Source organism: Poecilia formosa, unplaced genomic scaffold, assembly GCF_000485575.1.
Source record: "Poecilia formosa unplaced genomic scaffold, Poecilia_formosa-5.1.2 Scaffold99, whole genome shotgun sequence".
NCBI lineage: Eukaryota > Metazoa > Chordata > Actinopteri > Cyprinodontiformes > Poeciliidae > Poecilia > Poecilia formosa.
Genome location: NW_006800038.1, coordinates 88,181 through 107,152, shown reverse-complemented (window position 1 = coordinate 107,152; position 18,972 = coordinate 88,181). Strand labels below are relative to the sequence as shown.

Sequence of the window (18,972 nt, the reverse complement as noted above, 5' to 3'; positions counted from 1 at the left end):
AAAGCGGGCTTTGGTGTCTTCCTCCGAATCAGGAGAAATGCCTTACCTGTCTGCCTGTGTGGAGATACCACTATAATGTCCATCAGGCCCTCCACATTGGCCAGCACAGTCTCCTTATTGCGGCCAGTGTGTTTATCCACTCGCTGGATGGACTTAGTCTGCCAGTCCGTCCAGTAGATCCAGCGGTCTTGCTGCGAGAGTCGGGAGAAAGGAGTTAGAGGGGAGGACACCGGCTTCGACTGGGGAAACGGGGGAGAAGAAGAGAGGAAGAAAAACACAGACAAGGAGCAAGGGGGTGGAGAGGAAGAAAGGGAAGGTAAAGGGAGGGAGAGAGAGGAGGAAGAAAAATGAGTGGAAGGAAAGTAGACGAAATGGTTAAGTTGAATGAGTTCGCTATGAGGATGGAGAGGCGACAATGAGAATCACACGGTGAGCCGATGAGTCAAAGAGAGCAGGTGAGTGGAGGAGGCAGCCACGATGGAGGGTCAGCCCTGTGATTCACAGCCGAGCTGAGGGGGCGCGAGGGTTAAGGCATCTACCTGTGTAAGGGCGAAAGGGTGCGACACGGGACTAACGAGGACCTGACGCAGCTTTCCGTTCAGGTCCGAACTCTCGATCCTGTCCAAGTGGGCGTCCACCCAGTAGATCCTGGGAAGAAAATCAAAGAGCCATTAGGAACAACATGGTTCACTCCTGCTATAAAAACAAACTACAACACAGTTACACTGCATCACCAAACGTATTCACATACTATAAACGTTATGAACACCATCTAAACCAAACGGTTTATTTCTGACCTTATTTATCAGGTCTAATCATTAATCTGACATCATTAGCAGGCTTCAGCATCATCTTTTTACAGATTTATAAAATAGGCTACATACAAAGCTCAGAAACCAGAGCAATGCACAACGTCACTTTCTCCCCAACATATCCCTCTGTCTAACAGGAGCAATGATGAAGTGGTAATTAGTATTATTTAACTAGCCTGTCAGTGGTCAAATTATATGCTGATCAATGCAATGTGTCTATTCAATTGACAAAACTATTTGCAGCAGCACAATAAGTTAATAGGTGAATCATTAATGCTTGTGTCTTCAGTTTCATTTGCACACTAATAAACGTCCTTTCCAGCTCGGTGAGATTTAGTCTCCAAGCTGTAAATCAAATAAACTAAAACCTTATCATATCACGACATCAATGAAGTGAAAGTATTTCAGCTGTTTGTTTCAAACCTTCTTGTGTCGTAGTCCAGAGTGAGACCGTTGGGCCATCCCAGGTCCGTGTTGATTAGAACTTTTCGGTCAGAGCCATCAAGGTGGGATCGCTCAATCTTCGCAATGTGCCCCCAATCCGTCCAGAAGAGAAACCTGCAGGCACAAGGTAGAAACTTCATATCGTCATAAAGTTACATAAAAAAAAAACTGTAAAAATATTACGCAGTAAACTGTTATTGTCATGTGTTTGTATTAATAAGGCAGCTGTTCATTTCCACTTAGAAGACCTCAATGACCTCCAGCAGTTTAAAGTTGAGATGAAGGACAGAACATTTTACAGTGTGCTACGGCACGAGGTCAAAGTAAGTTATTTTTTGCTGTGGTGTGACCATTTTGTTTGCTTACTCACAATCACCTCCTGACGTCTTGGAATGCATATTCAATGCTCTTAAACAGTCAGTGACTGCCCCCTTCTGGCCAAACTATATATGCTAAAAATGAATCTGAAAACTAGTCCAACTCGGCTGCCATGTCAGACATTTGGCCCATTGAGGTGAGTGAACCTTCGTCAGTCAAGAAAGTATGTCAGGATAGTAGAGTATAAAATAAAAAACAAAGTTATTACTACATCATTGTTGTGAGATTTTTTATAGCACTTTGTCTGACTAAATATGTCTCTAAGTTGCAACATTCATGCTATTTTACATTTCCAAATAAAACTCTTAGTTTACATATACAGCAGTATATGTAAACTAAACTGTAAAAAGCAATGCTTAAGCATAATTTTTCTAACAATTTGTATCATCTTATGGCATCAAACCACGTGATGGGATCACATGAAAAAGTAGCAACGTCAATATCAAAAGCATAGTCACGGCTGACAGGTGATCCGGTGAAACCTAAGCTTTTAATTTGAAAATCAAGCCTAGGTAAGTCTCCACTCTCACCCTTTGCTTGGGAACACTGCAATGGCTCGGGGTTCGTCCAAACTGTTGTTGACCAGGACTTTGCGGCATGTCCCGTCCAGGCGGGCCACCTCAATGGTGTTCCGCCCGGTATCAGTCCAGTACATGTTTCTGGCCACCCAGTCCACAGCCAGTCCATCTGTGGTTTTCAGGCCCTGACTGATGACCGTTTCCATGCCACTGCCATCCAGATTAGCCCTCCTAAAGGAAAAAAAAATAAAACATTTTCAGAGAACAGTAATGAATAAAGCTACAGCAACATGGCTCACTTCTCCATTTAGTAAAAGTTTGTTGTTAAATGAGCAAAAAAAGTCAGAAATTTTAATTTAAAGAGAGATAGAATGTTTTTTTTAAACAGAATTAAGGGCATTTTTCACCTGATAACATCCAGAGTAACATCTGTGTAGTAAAGCTTTCCATCAACGCTGTCGTAGTCCAGTGAGATGACATTGTGCAGCTCAGGAACTGCCACGTGCACGTCGGTGTGGTCGCTGGTGTCCAGGGAGATTCTGCGCACGCTGACGCGGTTGGAGAAGAGCAGGTACGTCTCCGGGGAGTCGTCACAAGATCTGCCGTCTCCTTTCAGCTGAATGCCAGTAGGGCACGCACAGGAAGTGCCGTTAGGACGAGGCAGGCAGAGATGTGTGCAGCCTCCATTCCGTCGTGCGCATTTATTAAAACCTAAAAAAAAAAAACCCAAAGACAGAAGCATTGAGAAAAAAATAAAGGTATAATGACTAAGATGTACAACATAACATGCATGCTTGCATCTTATTATTTCAGTTTCCTACTAATTTACTTATGCAAATTCCAAACTTTTCCAGACAGAAATAAGTAAATTTTTAGACCATTTTGAAAGTTTAGGTACAAAATTCACTATGGATTTGCTGCAGAGCTTTTCTTTAAGGAGATGTTTTAAACAACCTGAGGCAAAAACCGGAGGCTATAACAAAATGAAGGATGGATGTAGCAGAAACGATTAATCATATTGGTCGTGATGAATCGATTATTGAAATAATTGTCAACTAATTTAGTAATTGATTATTTGTTGAGTATACAGACTAAAAAAAGGTTATTTGCTGAAAGATTTTGCATTTATGATAATAAAAAAAAATTAAGAAAATCTATATTGTTGCAGTTTAGTCAATAAAGTGTTTATTATCTTATCTAATATATATATATATTTGCATATTTTAATGTATTTCTAATATTGTATAAAAAGTTTTAAATTATTAAATACAAATCTGCAGAATTTGTATCCGATTACTTGTCAGAACAGTTAATTACTTTAATAATAGTTCCAGCTTTAGTTGGATGATGGATAAATAGATGGATGAGTAAATGTTGGTCAGATGGATTGGTAAAACAGATGGAGATTGAAATCCTTCCTCTGAGCTAAAATACACAAACCCTTCTAAAAATAGGAAATGAATCCACATCTCATCCTCAGTCTCACCAAGTGGTCTGTCTCTGTCCACAGCCTGGATGTCCATCAGGCCAGGCAGATTTGCTCTCACAGTAATGGTGTTGGCGCCGGTGTTCTTGTCGGCTCGCTGGATGCTGCGGCTCTGCCAGTCCGTCCAGTATATATGAGAGCCCAGAAGGGTCAAGCCATAGGGGTGTTGGACGGGAGTCACAAGGGTGCGTCGATTTTGCCCATTCAGGTCAGCTGCCTCAATGCGCTGCAGTGAGATGACGGATCATCATTATGATATCATTATTTACATTTTAAGACATCAGAAATGTGCCCTGTGTGTCAAAACCATTAAATTATATAATTTGTACAGAAAAGATCAATGCCATTAGCACTGACCTCAGTGTGAGCGTCGGCCCACAGTAACTGGGACCCGGCCGTGTCCACAGCCAGACCGTTGGGCCAGCCCAGGTTGTTACTTATGAGGACCACACGGTCCGACCCGTCCATAGCTGAGCGCTCCAGCTTGGCGTGTTCTCCCCAGTCCGTCCAGTACATGTAACTGGAAAGCAAGCAGCAAAGAAAAAAAAAAAAACAGAAAGTAGGTAGGTAAGAAAACATTAAAAGTGAACATTGAAATCACAATCAGATTCCAACAGCAAGTGCAGAACAGTGTAGCTGTCTCACCCCATCTCGTGGTAAAGAGCTATAGCTCTGGGACTGTCAAGGTTCTGCCACACAAGAACTTTTCTCATTGACCCGTCCAGGTTGGCCACTTCAATACGGTTGATTCCAGTGTCGGTCCAGTAAATCTTCCTGCCAACAGCGTCCAACGCCAATCCATCTGTCGTCATCAAGCCTGCAGAGAGACGAAGCTGCAGCAACCACAACAAGACGGGGTGGAGAAACACTGTAATGTGTGCCGTCTGTATACCAGTAGATATGATGTCTTCATGGGCTGTTCCATTAATGTTGGCTCTGCTGATTTTCTTTAGTGTGCTGTCAGACCAGTAGACTTTACCTGCAACAGACAACACATGAAAAACTCACATTTCTGCACCACTCAGTCTGATAATTAGGTAATTAGGAAACATTGGAGGGCACACAAACCTTCTTTGGGGTCAACACCAATAGCAATAGTGTTTTTCATTGAGCTATTGACAGCCAGAACCACATCAGCAAAATACGGAATGTCAAGAGAAACCATCCTGATGTCCGTCCGCCGAGCAAAGATAAGGAAGCTACTCATGCCTGTACACACATGCATCAACAGTTTTGTTATAAAAACAGGCGACAGTTTTTTTAAAGTCACACATGCTGAAAAAAATATACATTTATTAGACATTTTGTTGTTTTTATTTGCTTTCCTTTTACAAATATACTTTGCATGCAATAGCTTATGAATTCATGAAACAGTATTGGGCTGTTGCAATCAAGCAATTAATCACGTGATAAATTAAAAGGAGCTTGATAGTTTCCATTTGCATCATTGGTAGAAAGAGGGAAGTCCTAGAAAAACAAAGACTGAGTGACAAAAGTCTTGAACCTGAACCTATTTTTGAATACTCATCATTTCTCAGTGAATATGCCAACTGGAGCTCCTCTCGCTATATCACCTGTTTAAATATTTTTAGAATGTAACCAGAAGGTTTTCTGTACCAGGTGTGCAGGTCTTCCCGTCGCTCTGCAGATTGATCCCTGTGGGACAGGAGCAGCTGGAAGCTTTGGGAGCAGGCGCCAGGAGACAGAGGTGGCTGCATCCTCCGTTATTCACTGCACACGGATTATTCACTACACAAAGACACACAGACAGGCTCTGAGCACCCAGAGACCTACTTCTAATGCATGCTCAACAGAGAAAGAATTCAATTGTGGTGATAATCCCAGAGTAATTTTAATCAAAACAAAGTGAGCCGAAAAAACAAAATAGAATCTGTTACAATGACAAGAGAGATTATTGAAACAAAAGAATTGAGAACCTAAAAATAATTTGGTAAAATAATTTTAAAGGCAAAACCTTTAAATAAATAAATAGTTAAATAAATAAATTTCATTTACTTATTTATTTTTGCCCCAGGAAACAAACTAAGTGCCAATATGCAAAAATAAGTAAATAAGTAAATGAATAAGTAAGTAAGTAAGTAAATAAATAAATAAATAAATAAATTTAAAAAAATCCTTCATTTAGTGGGGAATTCAAGCAATTTAAATTAATTTAAGAACTCGCATGGAAAATTTTGTACCAGAATTGAAACTTGGAACATTTTTTAAAAATATGTCACATATGCTCTCCAAATCTAATTCTAACAGGTTCCATTAACAAATATTAATCATTAGCTGTAGCTCCGATGCCTAACAAACCCTGTAAGATCCCTCTTGAAAATGAGATCTAGATCTCAACGGGGTTTACCAGGTTAAATAAAGGAAATAAAAAAATAAAATACAGTTTCAATATAGATTCTTTTAAAGCAATAGTTATTACAGTGGTAAAATAATAAAATCACTCAATGGCATCATATAAAGACTTGTCTACAGGTCCAGGCGCACAGACTGACCGGTTTCCCGGTGCCGATGGAACATGTGAATATCCATAAGATTTTCCAGATTTTCAGCCAGCGTGTGGCGCTCCAAGCCAGTGAGTTTATCAGCACTCTGGATGCTCTTGGACAGCCAGTCAGTCCAGTACAGCTTGTCTTTGTGCACAGTGAGCCCGAAAGGGTGAGGCAGCTGACTGCCTATCAAAACCTAAAAACATAATATTGAAGTCATTGAGATTTAACTTTCCAAAACAGGCTAAATCAGTTTTCAATAATGCTATTTTCTAGAAAAATAAGCATGTGCTGCTACCTGTCTGTCAGAACCGTCAAAGGTGCCATATTCAATAGTTTTCATGCCTGCATCGGCCCAGTACAAGCGTTTGGTCTCGTAGTCGATGGCGAGTCCATTGGGCCACGTCAGATTGGACGAGATTATGACAATCCGATTGGAGGCGTCCATTCCTGCACGCTCAATCTTTGGGTTGGCTCCCCAGTCGGTCCAGTACATGAAACTAACCAGACAACAAAACATTCAGTATGCGCACGTAGCATCTGAGCTAAATAAAACATTTCATAACACGATTAATGTTCTTACCCTCCCGTTGGGTCGACCACGATGTCTCTGGGTCGGTCCAAGTTCTCCCAGATCAACACAGTCCGCATGCTGCCGTCGGCATTGGAAACTTCGATACGATCCGTACCTGGCATCAAAAGTAGAACAGTTATGTTCTCTTGCAATGCACCATAATACTACTTATTCTACATTATTACGTGAGAAATATTCTGCTACTTGAGGCATTTTACCAGCATCGGTCCAATAAAGTTTGTTGGTCACCCAGTCAATTGCCAAGCCTGCAGGGCTTTCCAGGCTTGTATCCACCACCACCTGCAAAAAGGGAAAACTAGAGTTTGATTTTTTTTTTCTTCTTGGGGTGTTGCTACACATTTTTATATTAAAACTTTCAGAATTCATATTCACTTTTATAGCCAGTTTTTGAAGTGCCCACTAATAACTTTTGCTGACAACATACAGACTGACTTATAACTAGATGATGAACATATAATCACGTATACGGATTAAGAGATGGCAGATGTCCAAATAGATGGGTGGGAGGTTGTATGAACAAATTAAATAAAAAGATGGCTGACCAAACAGATCCACAGATGGATGCATGTAACCCTCTTCTTGTCCGACAGATTAAAAATCCAACAGCATTAAATGTATGTTATCCTTCAGGTAAAATAAGCTAATCTTCTAAGGAACGAAACCACTTGATGATGTCATTTCATGACACCCCCAGCAGATGGAAGTATTGCATAAATTTAATAGAATCGTCTTCTGCAGCTGCTCTCACTGACTGCATTGTTGAAAGGAAGAGTCACATTTAGAGTTCAGTCAGACCGGAAATGTCACTGACCTCCTGGTTGGTACCATTCCACAGCGCTCTGTTAATGGAGTCTGTGGTGACGTCCGTCCAGTAAATGTAGCCATCTTTGTCGTCCCAGTCCACCGCCACGGCGTTGCGCACGTCGGCCAGGGGGATGACATCATCGGACATGTCCTCGGTATCGAAGCTGATTCGTCGGATGTCCGTCCTTCGGGCAAAAAGCAGGAACTTGTCAAGACCTGATTAAAGACCAAAGGTCTTCTGTCAGTCCTCTAGGTTTAACAATGAGGTCAACAATAAACAACAACAACAGCATTACCACAGAGACATTTAATTAAACAAACTGATTAGCATCATAAATCACAACATAATTACAGAGGAATGACCTAGATTAAAAGCTAGGGGTTGTGTAATAATATGACATGAGAAGTTTCTCATTCAACTTGTGAAATTAGCTAACAGAAAAAAAAGATGAATTAAAAGCTTATAAAAGTAAGATTTATTTTCGGTCAGCAGTTATTAGACTGCATTGAAATGTAAAATGCTTATCACATATTGAATAAGGTAGATATATTATTATCTGCATGCTCATTTGTCCTCTAAAATTTCATTTCTTGAAGCAGCTCACATCTCAGCTCTCAGGTTGATCCAATTATGTGACTGTTACAGGATTACCTCTTCTAATTTAGCTGCCCAGCATGGACTGTTTTATTATAAAACTGTCAGGAAGCAGAGGCTGCAAAAGACCAAATCAAATATTTTACATCGTTTGTCACCTTCTTTATGATTATATTTTTTCTGGGTAATAAATCTATCAATAACACAAATCAGTTTTATGTTTGATAAATGTAGGTTTTGGTGACAAAAATAGCTACTGATAAAATATCAGCTCATGTGAAGAACATTCTATAATTATTGGTTGAATTATGTCATATTTACATTTCCGATGGAATCATCTAGGGGTGGGCGATATGACTTGAAATTATCATAATATTTTGTGGTACTGTTGTGATGACTATTAAACTGACAATAACTATTTATTACATCTTTTTTAGGCAGCCGTGTGACTGTGAGTCACAGCAATTGTAGCCCATAAATACAAATACTGCTCTTGAAAAACATTTCCACTAAAGAAGAAATGTGGATTTTCTTCTTCAGCACATTAAGTCACACTTCTTCACATAAAGAAGTGTGACTGTAATCACTAAACTGCTCACAGTAACTGCATTTTCAATGTTACTGGTATTTATTGATGCGATCAGGATCCAAGTAATTGTGGTGATTTGTTTTTGAACATATCAATTATTTTTTAATATGGGGCAGGTTTTCCTAAACTGTCCTTAAATTAAAGTGTAGCTTTCTCAGCATTTTTAGAGTAAGATTATGCTGCCGCAACAAAGAATAGGAAGCTGTGCAGTTGGAAATTGACTCACTGTCAGCACAGTTGTTGCTGTCCACTTTTTTGAAGCCGGTGGGACAGGCGCACGTGTAGGTCTTGTTGCTGGGGAGACACAGGTGGCTGCAGCCTCCATTGTTGGATCCACAGCGGTTTCTGCCACCTTCAGGACAAGACGTCACACAGAGCTCATGTTACAGTTGGTTTGTGAAATTTGACAGAGGCCATATTTGCAAACCTTTGACTATGTCCTCACAGTTTTCCATAGTATTCTAATTGATACGAATAAACTTGTAGTCAAAAATCAAACGGCATACTTTGCAAAACTTCCTTTGTGTTGCACCCAAAGTACCATAACCAAAGAACTTAGAATGTAGGTGTGTGTTTGGATTTTACTGGAATGCCACACTGTATGCCCTTTACTTGGTCTTTAAGCTCTACAGCAACATGAGCTCAGATGACTGACAGAACATCATCTAAAACAAAAACACCAGAGCCTGACCTCCCTCTGGCACTGCAGAGGCAGCTCACAGTTCATTTTAGAGTCAGACGGTAACAGTGCTGTTAACAGAACAAACACAAAAACTTTCACTTGGCTGCATGACAAGTGCAACATGGTTTGCTGTCAAAGAATACAAGCTTTTACTGTCATTTTAATAAAACCTTCGCAGCTCACAACAAAATCTAATGCTACTGCAGCAGATTATTCTGTTATCTGTGTGAGGAAAGCTTTCTAATCTGCACGATCATACCTCAAGAATTGTACCTGTGTACTGCTGGTGCTTATATTATTTTAATATTGTCATTTTCTGAAAGCCACAAGTGACTTACCAATATCAAAGTCGAAAAAACCTTTTCCATCATAACTTGTTATGCTTTTAAATAAAGGAAAAATACCGTCATGGGATATAAAAGACCTATTATCATTTTTATTAAAACTTTTAAATCTTGAAAGACGCATAAATCACAGTCAGTCTTTCCATTGCTTTTTGGAGAGAAAAAGTAATGGGGAAAAAAACCCACTTTTATAACTTTTCTAGTCACGTTGTCTAAAACAGAAAGGCACAACCGTATGCTGATGACGATGTAATGTCTCCGCCCGATCTGGGAGGCTAACACTCCCCGACTGCAAACAGAAAGCACTATTTTCTTAACCAAATAAATCACTTCTTAGTCAGAATATATCAAAAGGAGGTGTGCCCATTTGTTGCCAACACAGAAAAAGCCTACGTCTGCAACAAAGATGATCTATGAAAGAAAGATCCATGGGACAAGGAAAGAGAACGGATTCCTCCCAATCTCTCTGTTCGAAACACATTTTACCAGGGATTATTCAACAAGTAAAATGTTGGATTTGATGGAAGGACAAAACACTTTATGCAATGGCTGTGACAGAAAGTTTTGTGACCGAGTCAACAATCAGTTCACCGACAACTGTGGGTGTGGTTTGCAAGCCTATAAATGTCCCGTAATAAAATGTTTCTTTTACAGGGATGTTTACTTTTTATTTTTCCTTTGTCCGCATAAGCAGATTTGCTTATTGAATAAATGACTAACTGCTTTCTCCAAACATTATTCCTGAACATTTAGCTTTGATAACTTCACGTCAAGGCAAGATTGCTCCGCCCACGCAGAAGTGTAATGCAGATAGAGCAAACATCTGACAAAAACGGTTAAAAGGCAAAGGTAGTAAAGCTCACTGAAATGTTACCTGTTTGGTCAGACATTTTTTGGCGAGACTTTATTTTCCCCCAAGACAACATTGATGAAGACAAGCAAAAAAAAAAAAAAAGAGTCATACGTCTGGTTCGTAAAGTTATTTATGGGAAACCACAAAGAAATTGACGTCAAAGCCAAAAAGGTCTGATTCCACATAAGGAGGGCTAAATTGCTTTTGCAAAAAATGAATGTTTCACACGAGCCTGTAAATTCAACTCCATTTGGTTGGAATAAACTTTAATCTGGGTAAATCGTATCTTAACCTTCAACTGTCTTTTAGGGCCATGTTGCCAAGGGAAACTAAACAGACTTGATGGTATCTTAAGCATACTGTTGTGACAGCTACCTTGTTGTAGTGTAACCTTTACTATTAAAACACAGATATGTGCAGTAAAGTCAGACTTGCAAATTCACTGCGTAGAGAAACCAAATAGAGTAACAATGCTGGTCAGAATTGGAGCAAATTCTGCAAAGGCTGATCGTGATACTTGTGGAAAAAAGCCACAGAGATTTTAAATCTGTGGGTGTGGGGTGTTCATTTGTTAGGTCTCTAACCTAGTGCTCTCACATGACACCATTGTTGAGTTGTTGCTTTTCAGCAGATAATCATACATCTTCAGAAATTCAAATTCAGCTTAGAGTTTCCTTCTACTTATGCTTTTGGCTTCTTTGTGCCCTTCTTTGCATTTCTAAGCTGTTTAATATATTTCTCAATTGTTAATATGGAAGCTAATTTAACTAGCCATTGGCAGGTTGCCACTGGTGATCTGTACCTTAAAACCAGCAGCGAGGGGGTCCTAGTTTTGAGTCTCATTAATAAATCTGACTTCTCTTCAAGCTGTAGGTTGTTACAAAGCTACAGATTGTTCATATTGCAAATTTGTAAGCTAACAAATATATAAAACTTGACCTCAATGGATTGTAGAACATAACAGACGGCCTAAAAAATAATAATAAATTGGATGTTTTTGCAATTTCTTATTGTTTACCATTTCAGAACTGCCATTTCAGATTGCAACTATGCAAATCACAAACTGTCCATCATCTTTAAGCTGAACAGGTTTTATCAATGGCTAACACCACCTTCATTAACTGATTTCACCTCCATGTATTTCACTATGCCACCTGTTAGAAGAAAGTCATGCAAATATTCTTCTGCTCAAGTTGTGTACTGACCTGCAGGCTGCCTTTGCGGGTGAAGGGTGTGGATGTCCATGGGAAAGTGGAGCTTATTGCGGATAACCTCCTGGTTTTTGCCTGTGAATTTGTTGGCACTGTTGATGCTCTTGGTGTGCCAGTCAGTCCAGTACAAACTGTCCTCAAAAACTGTGATGGCAAATGGATGCGGAAGGCCTAAACAGAGAAAGATTAGGTGAAAAAATACTAGTAAACGAAGCAACAACCATCAAAGCTAATTTTTCTACATTTTTTTGTGAAAAGTTACTCATAAATGTGCGAAAAGATCCGACATCAAATTTCATACTTTCTTAATGAGCAAAAATAATGACTTGTGTTGGCTTAGAACACAACAAACGGAATGATGCTACAATTGGCTCTATCTATGAAAATACTTCCCTATTCAGTGCCGTGGTTTTGACTGATGTCATGCTGTCTGTATATAAAACTGCTTTCAATTACTTAGCCTCTCATCTAGCCAATAGCTGGTTTTGTTGTGGCCAATCAATCCAAAAACCAAGGGCATTGCATAATCTGACTTCTCTGTCCAAAATCTGACTGCAAGATCAAAGACAACCCTTAAACTGAACACAATAAGACAAATAATGGCCAGTTCGTTTCTAAGTCTGCCAGTGCAAATTTTGATGGAAGATCTTAATCTCAACAGTAATAAATTCCAGATTTTCACCACAGCCTTCAAGACATGCATATATTTTATTTGGGTTTCCAAGGCTTTTTGCAGGCTGCAATATTTGTCTCGGAGGCCTTGAAAAATTCAAAATTGAAGATCCTTGCAGTCACTTTTTCTAATTACACAAATGTCTGAGCGAGACACGGACCAGAGGAGGGAAGTATCCCAGACAACGCGTCAACTACTGAGGAGGACTCTTGTGCCATTGCTGGTTCAGTTTGAATGTATTTTTTCTCCTTCATCCTAATCCTTCTGCAAAACTGTAGCTGAAAAAGCAGTTGGATGGGATTGCTGAATGGATGGAAAAAGTGATTTCTGCTTCACAGAGCGGCTGCGGTGATTGAGGCGGGCATGCTGGTGCTTAGCTTTTCAAAACACCACGGCTAGTTTAATGACAGTGTTTTACGACACAACATAAATGTCAATTGCTAAATGGCCAAAGTAGGAGGAAGACTGGAATGATAATGAGCAACAAGAACCAGAGTGACTGCGTGTACTCGAGTGTAAACTCAGCAAAACAACAGTTTCATTGTTTCAGTTGGCATGCTTTGCAAGGTACAAACTGATTTACCCAACAATACAGATGAATGTACATAATTTAGCTACAAATTAATACAAATTACTTTTGCTTCTGAGGTCTCAAACTTTTTACAGTCTTTATAATTAAAAATGCCCCCCAGCCTCCTCAAACAGATCCAGGTGCATGTCTGAAGCGATTCTGATAAAAACGTGTGTATTTTCTGATCTTATCGCAGCATAAAGGAGACAACATTTGCACCAAGTCATCGACATCAATGATGGCGCCTGGTTTCGACACGGTCACCTTCTTCCTCATCCTCTTCACACCCTGCTTTTCTGGGACAGCTGGAGGAGCAGCTGCAGGCGGACAGGGGCATCAAACGCTCCAGCAAGTCTTCACAGATATGTCACCTTTAACCTACATGTGGCACATTCCTGTCCTCAAACGCCTCAATAAAATCTGTCGTACTTTGTTTCAAGAGCTCATCAGCAACACAGCGTCGCCTCCAGCTGGACAGAAAGATGGTAGAAAAGGGCTGGAGTCATCTTTGTTGAATTTTTCATTTGTGGATTTCATTTCGCTTTGAGATGAATTTCCTCTGATGTGAAGTAGCTTAATCAAAAGGAATTTTGATAGGAGAGAGATCCACCGCCTGCTGCTCTGCTCGTATTCCCCAATGTATCATAACAAATTATGTCTTGGTTTTAGCCTCATTTTACTTACAAAATGGGAGATGAAGAAGCAAAAATGGCACCAAAAATGTAACAAAAGCAGAGTCGTGACATCTGCAGTAGGTTTTCACACATTACTGGCAAACGTGTGAATAGTATTTTTTAATTTATATACATTTTTGAGTGTTGCAAAACTTTGGTATCCATGACATGTTTCTCTATAGTATAAATTTGGCATAATAATCTTGACTCCCTCTTCAAAATGACAATATATAAAAATATGTTTTTTGGCCCAGGATTGGAACTGTGGTATCCAAGGCATGTTGGGTGACCACTTGTCCAGAACCATTTGATGTCCACCAGCTGACCAGTGGGAGTCAGAGCTGTCATGTTAGGAATTTTTTCTGTCCAAACTTCACAAACAAAAACGTGAGTAGTTCCTTATCTACCACTGGAACCTCACGTTAAATAAGGTGGTAGATCCATGATGCTGTGGGCCTGTGACTCATTCAAAGCCCCAAAGAACCTTGACAAAAAGCCTTTTATAAGAAGCCTTTTGTAATATCGCAGTATTGTAAATTACAATCTGGAGACTTGCACCAGAAAATTGAAAATACATCATCAATAACTGTGTAAACAGAATAGTAATCATTCTTAACAAAATTAGCCATTCCTCAGCCCTCCAAGTCCTTAGGTATGAATCTTATAAAAAAAACATGAGGTGAGCAAAACTGCATTAAAAGCAATGGTGAAATATTCCTCTCATGCGGAAACTTAGTGAAATCTTGTGAAAAGACAAAGTGTGTTGTTATTGGCACAAAGGGGGGTCTGCAAATTATTAACAGCATGCATGCACAAAAAGTGTTTTTGGAGTGGATTTTCTAAAATATTACAGTGGAAAAACTAGGGTACGTTTATAAAAGATGCTTTTATTTTCTAGAGATTTGGAGAAAAGAAAAGCTGGAAAATAATTAAGGAAGGAGTTATTCTTCTGTTCTGCCATAGTTCCTTTAGGTTTTTATAGTTAAGTTTTAGACACCGACAGCCTTAGGTTACATCTTAAGCTTATGCTATGTGCATGCATTAATCCTGAATTAAATACTAAGAACTGTTCAGGTATTGTGCATTCACAAAATAATAAATAAATGACATAAAAGTATACATTTGAGGGAAAACATTTAGAAGTCATGAATACTTCCCTAAATCTACATCAGTCAGCCGCTTGTTGTGCAGGAGACAGTTTTGTGAAACCACAGCTGGACGTATTTGGTCTCTGGCAGAGCTACTGTATGATCACGACAATGCACAAAAATAACTAAATTAATTAATAAACACTCTCACAAACTTGCAGAGACAACCAGACTGTCCTTCCTGTCCCACCACCTCCAGCTGAACAGGTGTGCAGGCCGGATAGCGCCACCATCCGTGACACACACCACAGGGGGCTGGCCCACATCCAGCCAGCTCCCTCACACACAAACACACACGCAAACCCACATGCACATCTATAGGTGCAGGGGGATGAGTGCTCGTTAACATTCCTGGGCACAGCAGCTCAGAGTGTAACACACCCTCTTGCGCACACGCACACACAAAAAAGGAAAACGTCCCATTTGTCCTGTGTGTTGTCTGAGCAAACACAAGCTGTGGAGGAAGGACAGGGCCAATTACAGCCTTTTATCCTCAGAGCACACATCATTAAGAAGAGCTCACAGGAATGATGCCCTGCACACACACCCACATCAAACATTACCCCTGTCCTCTTTCTTCCCACTGTTTAACACCCTGATCATCACTGATGGGCTTCTACCATCTTTCCACTTCATCAGAAAAACACTCCAAAGCTCAGAGGCCATTCTGGCAGACACAAGTTAATGCCCACACTTCAAATTTCTTTGTAGAGTATAACTCACAAATTGATCCATTCGCATGTTGCGTGGACTGGTTTCATGACAGATTTGTAAAATGTGTCTACACAGGGCTGTATCACTATTAAAGACAAGTTTGTTTGTTGGATGAGTTCCTCCTGATAAAACCCAAGATAGTTATTTTCTTGTTCCAACATGCGAGTCTCCCAAAAACGCTTCTGGAGCTCCACTAATGGATTTTGTTTCAGAGAGAAAAACTTTTACTAATACAAATTGGACTTTAAATTAGTCACATTTTGCCAGTAAGAGTTTACAAAGTTGGAAAGACAACTGTGACATTTCTCCACTCAAAGTACAGATGATTAAACTGAGTTCTGACCACTTGATTGGTCAATTTATGTATCCGAGTTATTTAAGTTCCCCAATGCAGAACAGACAAAGTTATGTCTTAGGTATATGTACTTATTTTATCATTTCGGTGTAAAAATGTTGATTTAATGTTGTCTTGACATATTTTATTACTGATATTAAATAAAAAACAAAACTGATAGAATTCAGAAATATTATTTTTGTTATTTTCTCCACTATTTGTTCCAAAAGGGCCACAATAAATGTCAGTCAGTTCAAAAATATGCTTAAATGCAGTCATTGTGTGCAGGTTAAGGATATAAATCACATTTCTGAAAGTAAAGGGTGTCCAGAAGGAGCTCATTTCAAGTGGGAATGTTTTTCAAGAACAATATTCGTGTTTGTGGTTCTGTGAATGCTGCACCATGGACCTACAGCCCTGAAAAAGAAATAATAAATAGCTTTTTACTCATTTTTGTTGTTACCACAATAGTACCAAAGAAATATTGCAATATAATGTGTGTCAACTATGGATTCCTGACTGTCTTTTCACTGGAACCATCTCTTTTACCTAGGCTGTGTTCTATTCTGTGCGTTTCCACTGTGAGGTCCAACAATTGAGCTGCTTACGTAGAATACCTCCCCTAACTTTGAGCAGGTCCCACCGCTGGACTGCCACTGTGTTCTGGGGACACAATGTCCAACCACCGCAACAGCACAGTCCAGAATGTGATTCGGACCCGATTAAACCTGCATTAATCTCCGATTGTTTCATGGCGTCGACGGTCCGCAGTTCCAAGACTTATAAAACGAAACAGGATCAGAAAGTGACAAATCCAATCTGATCTCCACCTAAAAGCTGTTTTTTTGTGCATTTCTCTTGAAAAGAAGAGTGGCTGTCCAGTTCGGTGCCATTACTCCCAGTTCCAGCATCGCTGTTGAATTCAATGGTTTCACTGACAACCTACTGTGATCAGAGTGTTCTGTCTGGCTGCCTCTTTGCCAGCCGAGAAACACTGAACACAAACGCACCGGGGAACCACCATTACTATCATAAAAACCTGAGAAACAAACATGTCTGTTTTCTTCAATTCTGGCTCAAGTGTGTGTCTGTGTGTGGCGTGTGTGTGGCGTGTGTGTGTGTGTGTGTGAGAGTGAGTGGCTTTCTAAAAACCCGATCTGTACTTTGATGTACATCAGCACGTTTCTCAGCAGGGAGCAGCAACATGAACAGAGGCATGCACTTTGCTCTTTGTTCTTATTTATACTTTTTGTGCCTGTGCATATCACTGGTGGACACATGCATGCTCTTTAAGGGAAATACGGCACTAATTAACTCCACATGGAGAAGTGCAGCCGTGCTTCATCATCTGTGAATGTGTGTATGTGTGCTTCTTTGCATTGGAGTGAGATTATTTATGAGAATTGAGGGAGAACCTGAAACTCTGGCCTGACCTGTTTTCTACCTTGTAATCAGATTTATATTAAATAAAAATATATCTCTTTTCAGATTCTTGGAAAAAAAAAAAAAAACTAAAAGAATGTGGAGTGTAAAGGTAAATCTTTCCAAAGAAAACAGGGAACGGTTTCTACAAAAAGACCGTAACATGATCTCTGTTCCTGTATTACTTTTATTTTGAATGAATTTAAGCACAAATTGACTGAAACGGATACAATTTAGAAACAGTTTTATAACTGCACAAATTGCATGTTGCTGTAAATTAACTTGCTATTTGACTATATTTAAAATAGTGTAAAAGATTTCTTTCGCATATTGTTTTTTTTTTTCCTTCAACCATGCTGAACCATGAATCCAGAATCGAGTTATGAACTGAGGTATGGCTTGTGCTTATGGTCACAACTTTGGCATAACTTCATGTAATCACACCTTCAGCTCAAAGTGTGTCAATAAGTATTTATAGATGTGTTTCTACTGAACATTCATTCATTTGTAACAGCAGAATCATTCTTTATGTTTGAAATGGAGAAATGAGAAAAATAATATCGTTCTCTGCTGAAGAACAACAGAGCAGGTTTTACAGGAAGTAGTTTTTGTTTTTATACTGTATTCTTTTTTTTTAACTTCTTAGTAGTTCAAAACTTAATATTAGGATATGTTTTGATGAGAAACTATTCTCAACTCATGCAGATAAATATGTCTGCCTTTCTTGAATGAGAGGTTCTCTTTTCTTTCCCATTTTGAAGAGTGGCTCGGAGAATCAGTCGCATCACATTTATACCTCAAGGAAGCAGAAAGGAAGAAAAGAATTACAACTTGGAAGATTCTAGAAACTTGGATTCATTTTTTAAAAATGCTAAATGTGCCAATAATTGTGGTTCTGGTGATTTTGTAAGACCTTGTTTTAAGAGGGGATTTTTTTTCCCCCCATTGTGTAAAATGTACAAAAACCAAATGTTTATTCCCTTTTTTTCTACTTTACTACTGAAATAAAACATTAATTTATTTTATATATCTTTACCAAGTGTGTCACCATCTTCAGATCATAGAAACTGCACACAACCTGTTCTGTAATATTTCAGGGGGTTTTATGAATCAGGTCTAGTCAGCCATAAAAATATGTTGTCATCAAGCAAAGTGGAAGAAGAAGAAGAAAAAAAAAAAAGCAGTCAACGTCTCCTTCAGTCTCACAAATAAATGCCAGTATTCTACTTTTCACTCTGGATCTGAACTCGTCCTTACATCATCCGACGCCTGAAAAAACAAACGCCGGCTCGGTTTACCTTGGCTGATGACGGCCTTGCGGTTGCGTCCATCCAGGTCCGCTCTCTCGATGACGTGATGCTTGGCGTCCACCCAGTATATGCGGCGGCTGGCGTAGTCGATGGTGAGGCCGTTGGGCCAGAACAGGTGTGTGTCTGCGATGACCCGGCGGTTCGAGCCGTCCATGTTGGCGTACTCGATGCGTGGCGTGTTCCCCCAGTCCGTCCAGTAAATCTTACTGAAGGAGAAAATGGGACACTCGTGGTGAGTTTCATGCTTGTACAGCTGAAGCTGGCATACAACAGATTGTTGTCAGGATTTCAGACGCAGCAGATGTCTT

General features: G+C 39.7%; 1 protein-coding gene across 3 annotated transcripts in view; it reads right to left on the bottom strand.

The window, feature by feature from the left end:
• lrp4 (low density lipoprotein receptor-related protein 4) overlaps positions 1 to 18,972 on the bottom strand; it is a 112,666-nt gene that overhangs the window by 6,545 nt on the left and 87,149 nt on the right. For 2 of the 3 annotated variants that reach the window (XM_016674710.1, XM_007558765.2), the window contains exons 14-32: positions 18,653 to 18,870; positions 11,813 to 11,989; positions 8,955 to 9,080; positions 7,552 to 7,760; positions 6,938 to 7,019; positions 6,729 to 6,834; positions 6,444 to 6,645; positions 6,152 to 6,341; positions 5,256 to 5,387; positions 4,707 to 4,847; positions 4,531 to 4,617; positions 4,284 to 4,455; positions 3,996 to 4,158; positions 3,639 to 3,864; positions 2,560 to 2,863; positions 2,165 to 2,383; positions 1,236 to 1,370; positions 540 to 648; positions 47 to 239 (exon numbers count right to left, since the gene is read on the bottom strand). In XM_016674710.1, coding sequence (XP_016530196.1) covers positions 47 to 239; positions 540 to 648; positions 1,236 to 1,370; positions 2,165 to 2,383; positions 2,560 to 2,863; positions 3,639 to 3,864; positions 3,996 to 4,158; positions 4,284 to 4,455; positions 4,531 to 4,617; positions 4,707 to 4,847; positions 5,256 to 5,387; positions 6,152 to 6,341; positions 6,444 to 6,645; positions 6,729 to 6,834; positions 6,938 to 7,019; positions 7,552 to 7,760; positions 8,955 to 9,080; positions 11,813 to 11,989; positions 18,653 to 18,870 — 3,191 coding nt within the window. The remainder of the gene's footprint in view (positions 1 to 46; positions 240 to 539; positions 649 to 1,235; positions 1,371 to 2,164; positions 2,384 to 2,559; positions 2,864 to 3,638; positions 3,865 to 3,995; positions 4,159 to 4,283; positions 4,456 to 4,530; positions 4,618 to 4,706; positions 4,848 to 5,255; positions 5,388 to 6,151; positions 6,342 to 6,443; positions 6,646 to 6,728; positions 6,835 to 6,937; positions 7,020 to 7,551; positions 7,761 to 8,954; positions 9,081 to 11,812; positions 11,990 to 18,652; positions 18,871 to 18,972) is intronic. The other variant, XM_007558767.2, reaches the window with a different exon arrangement.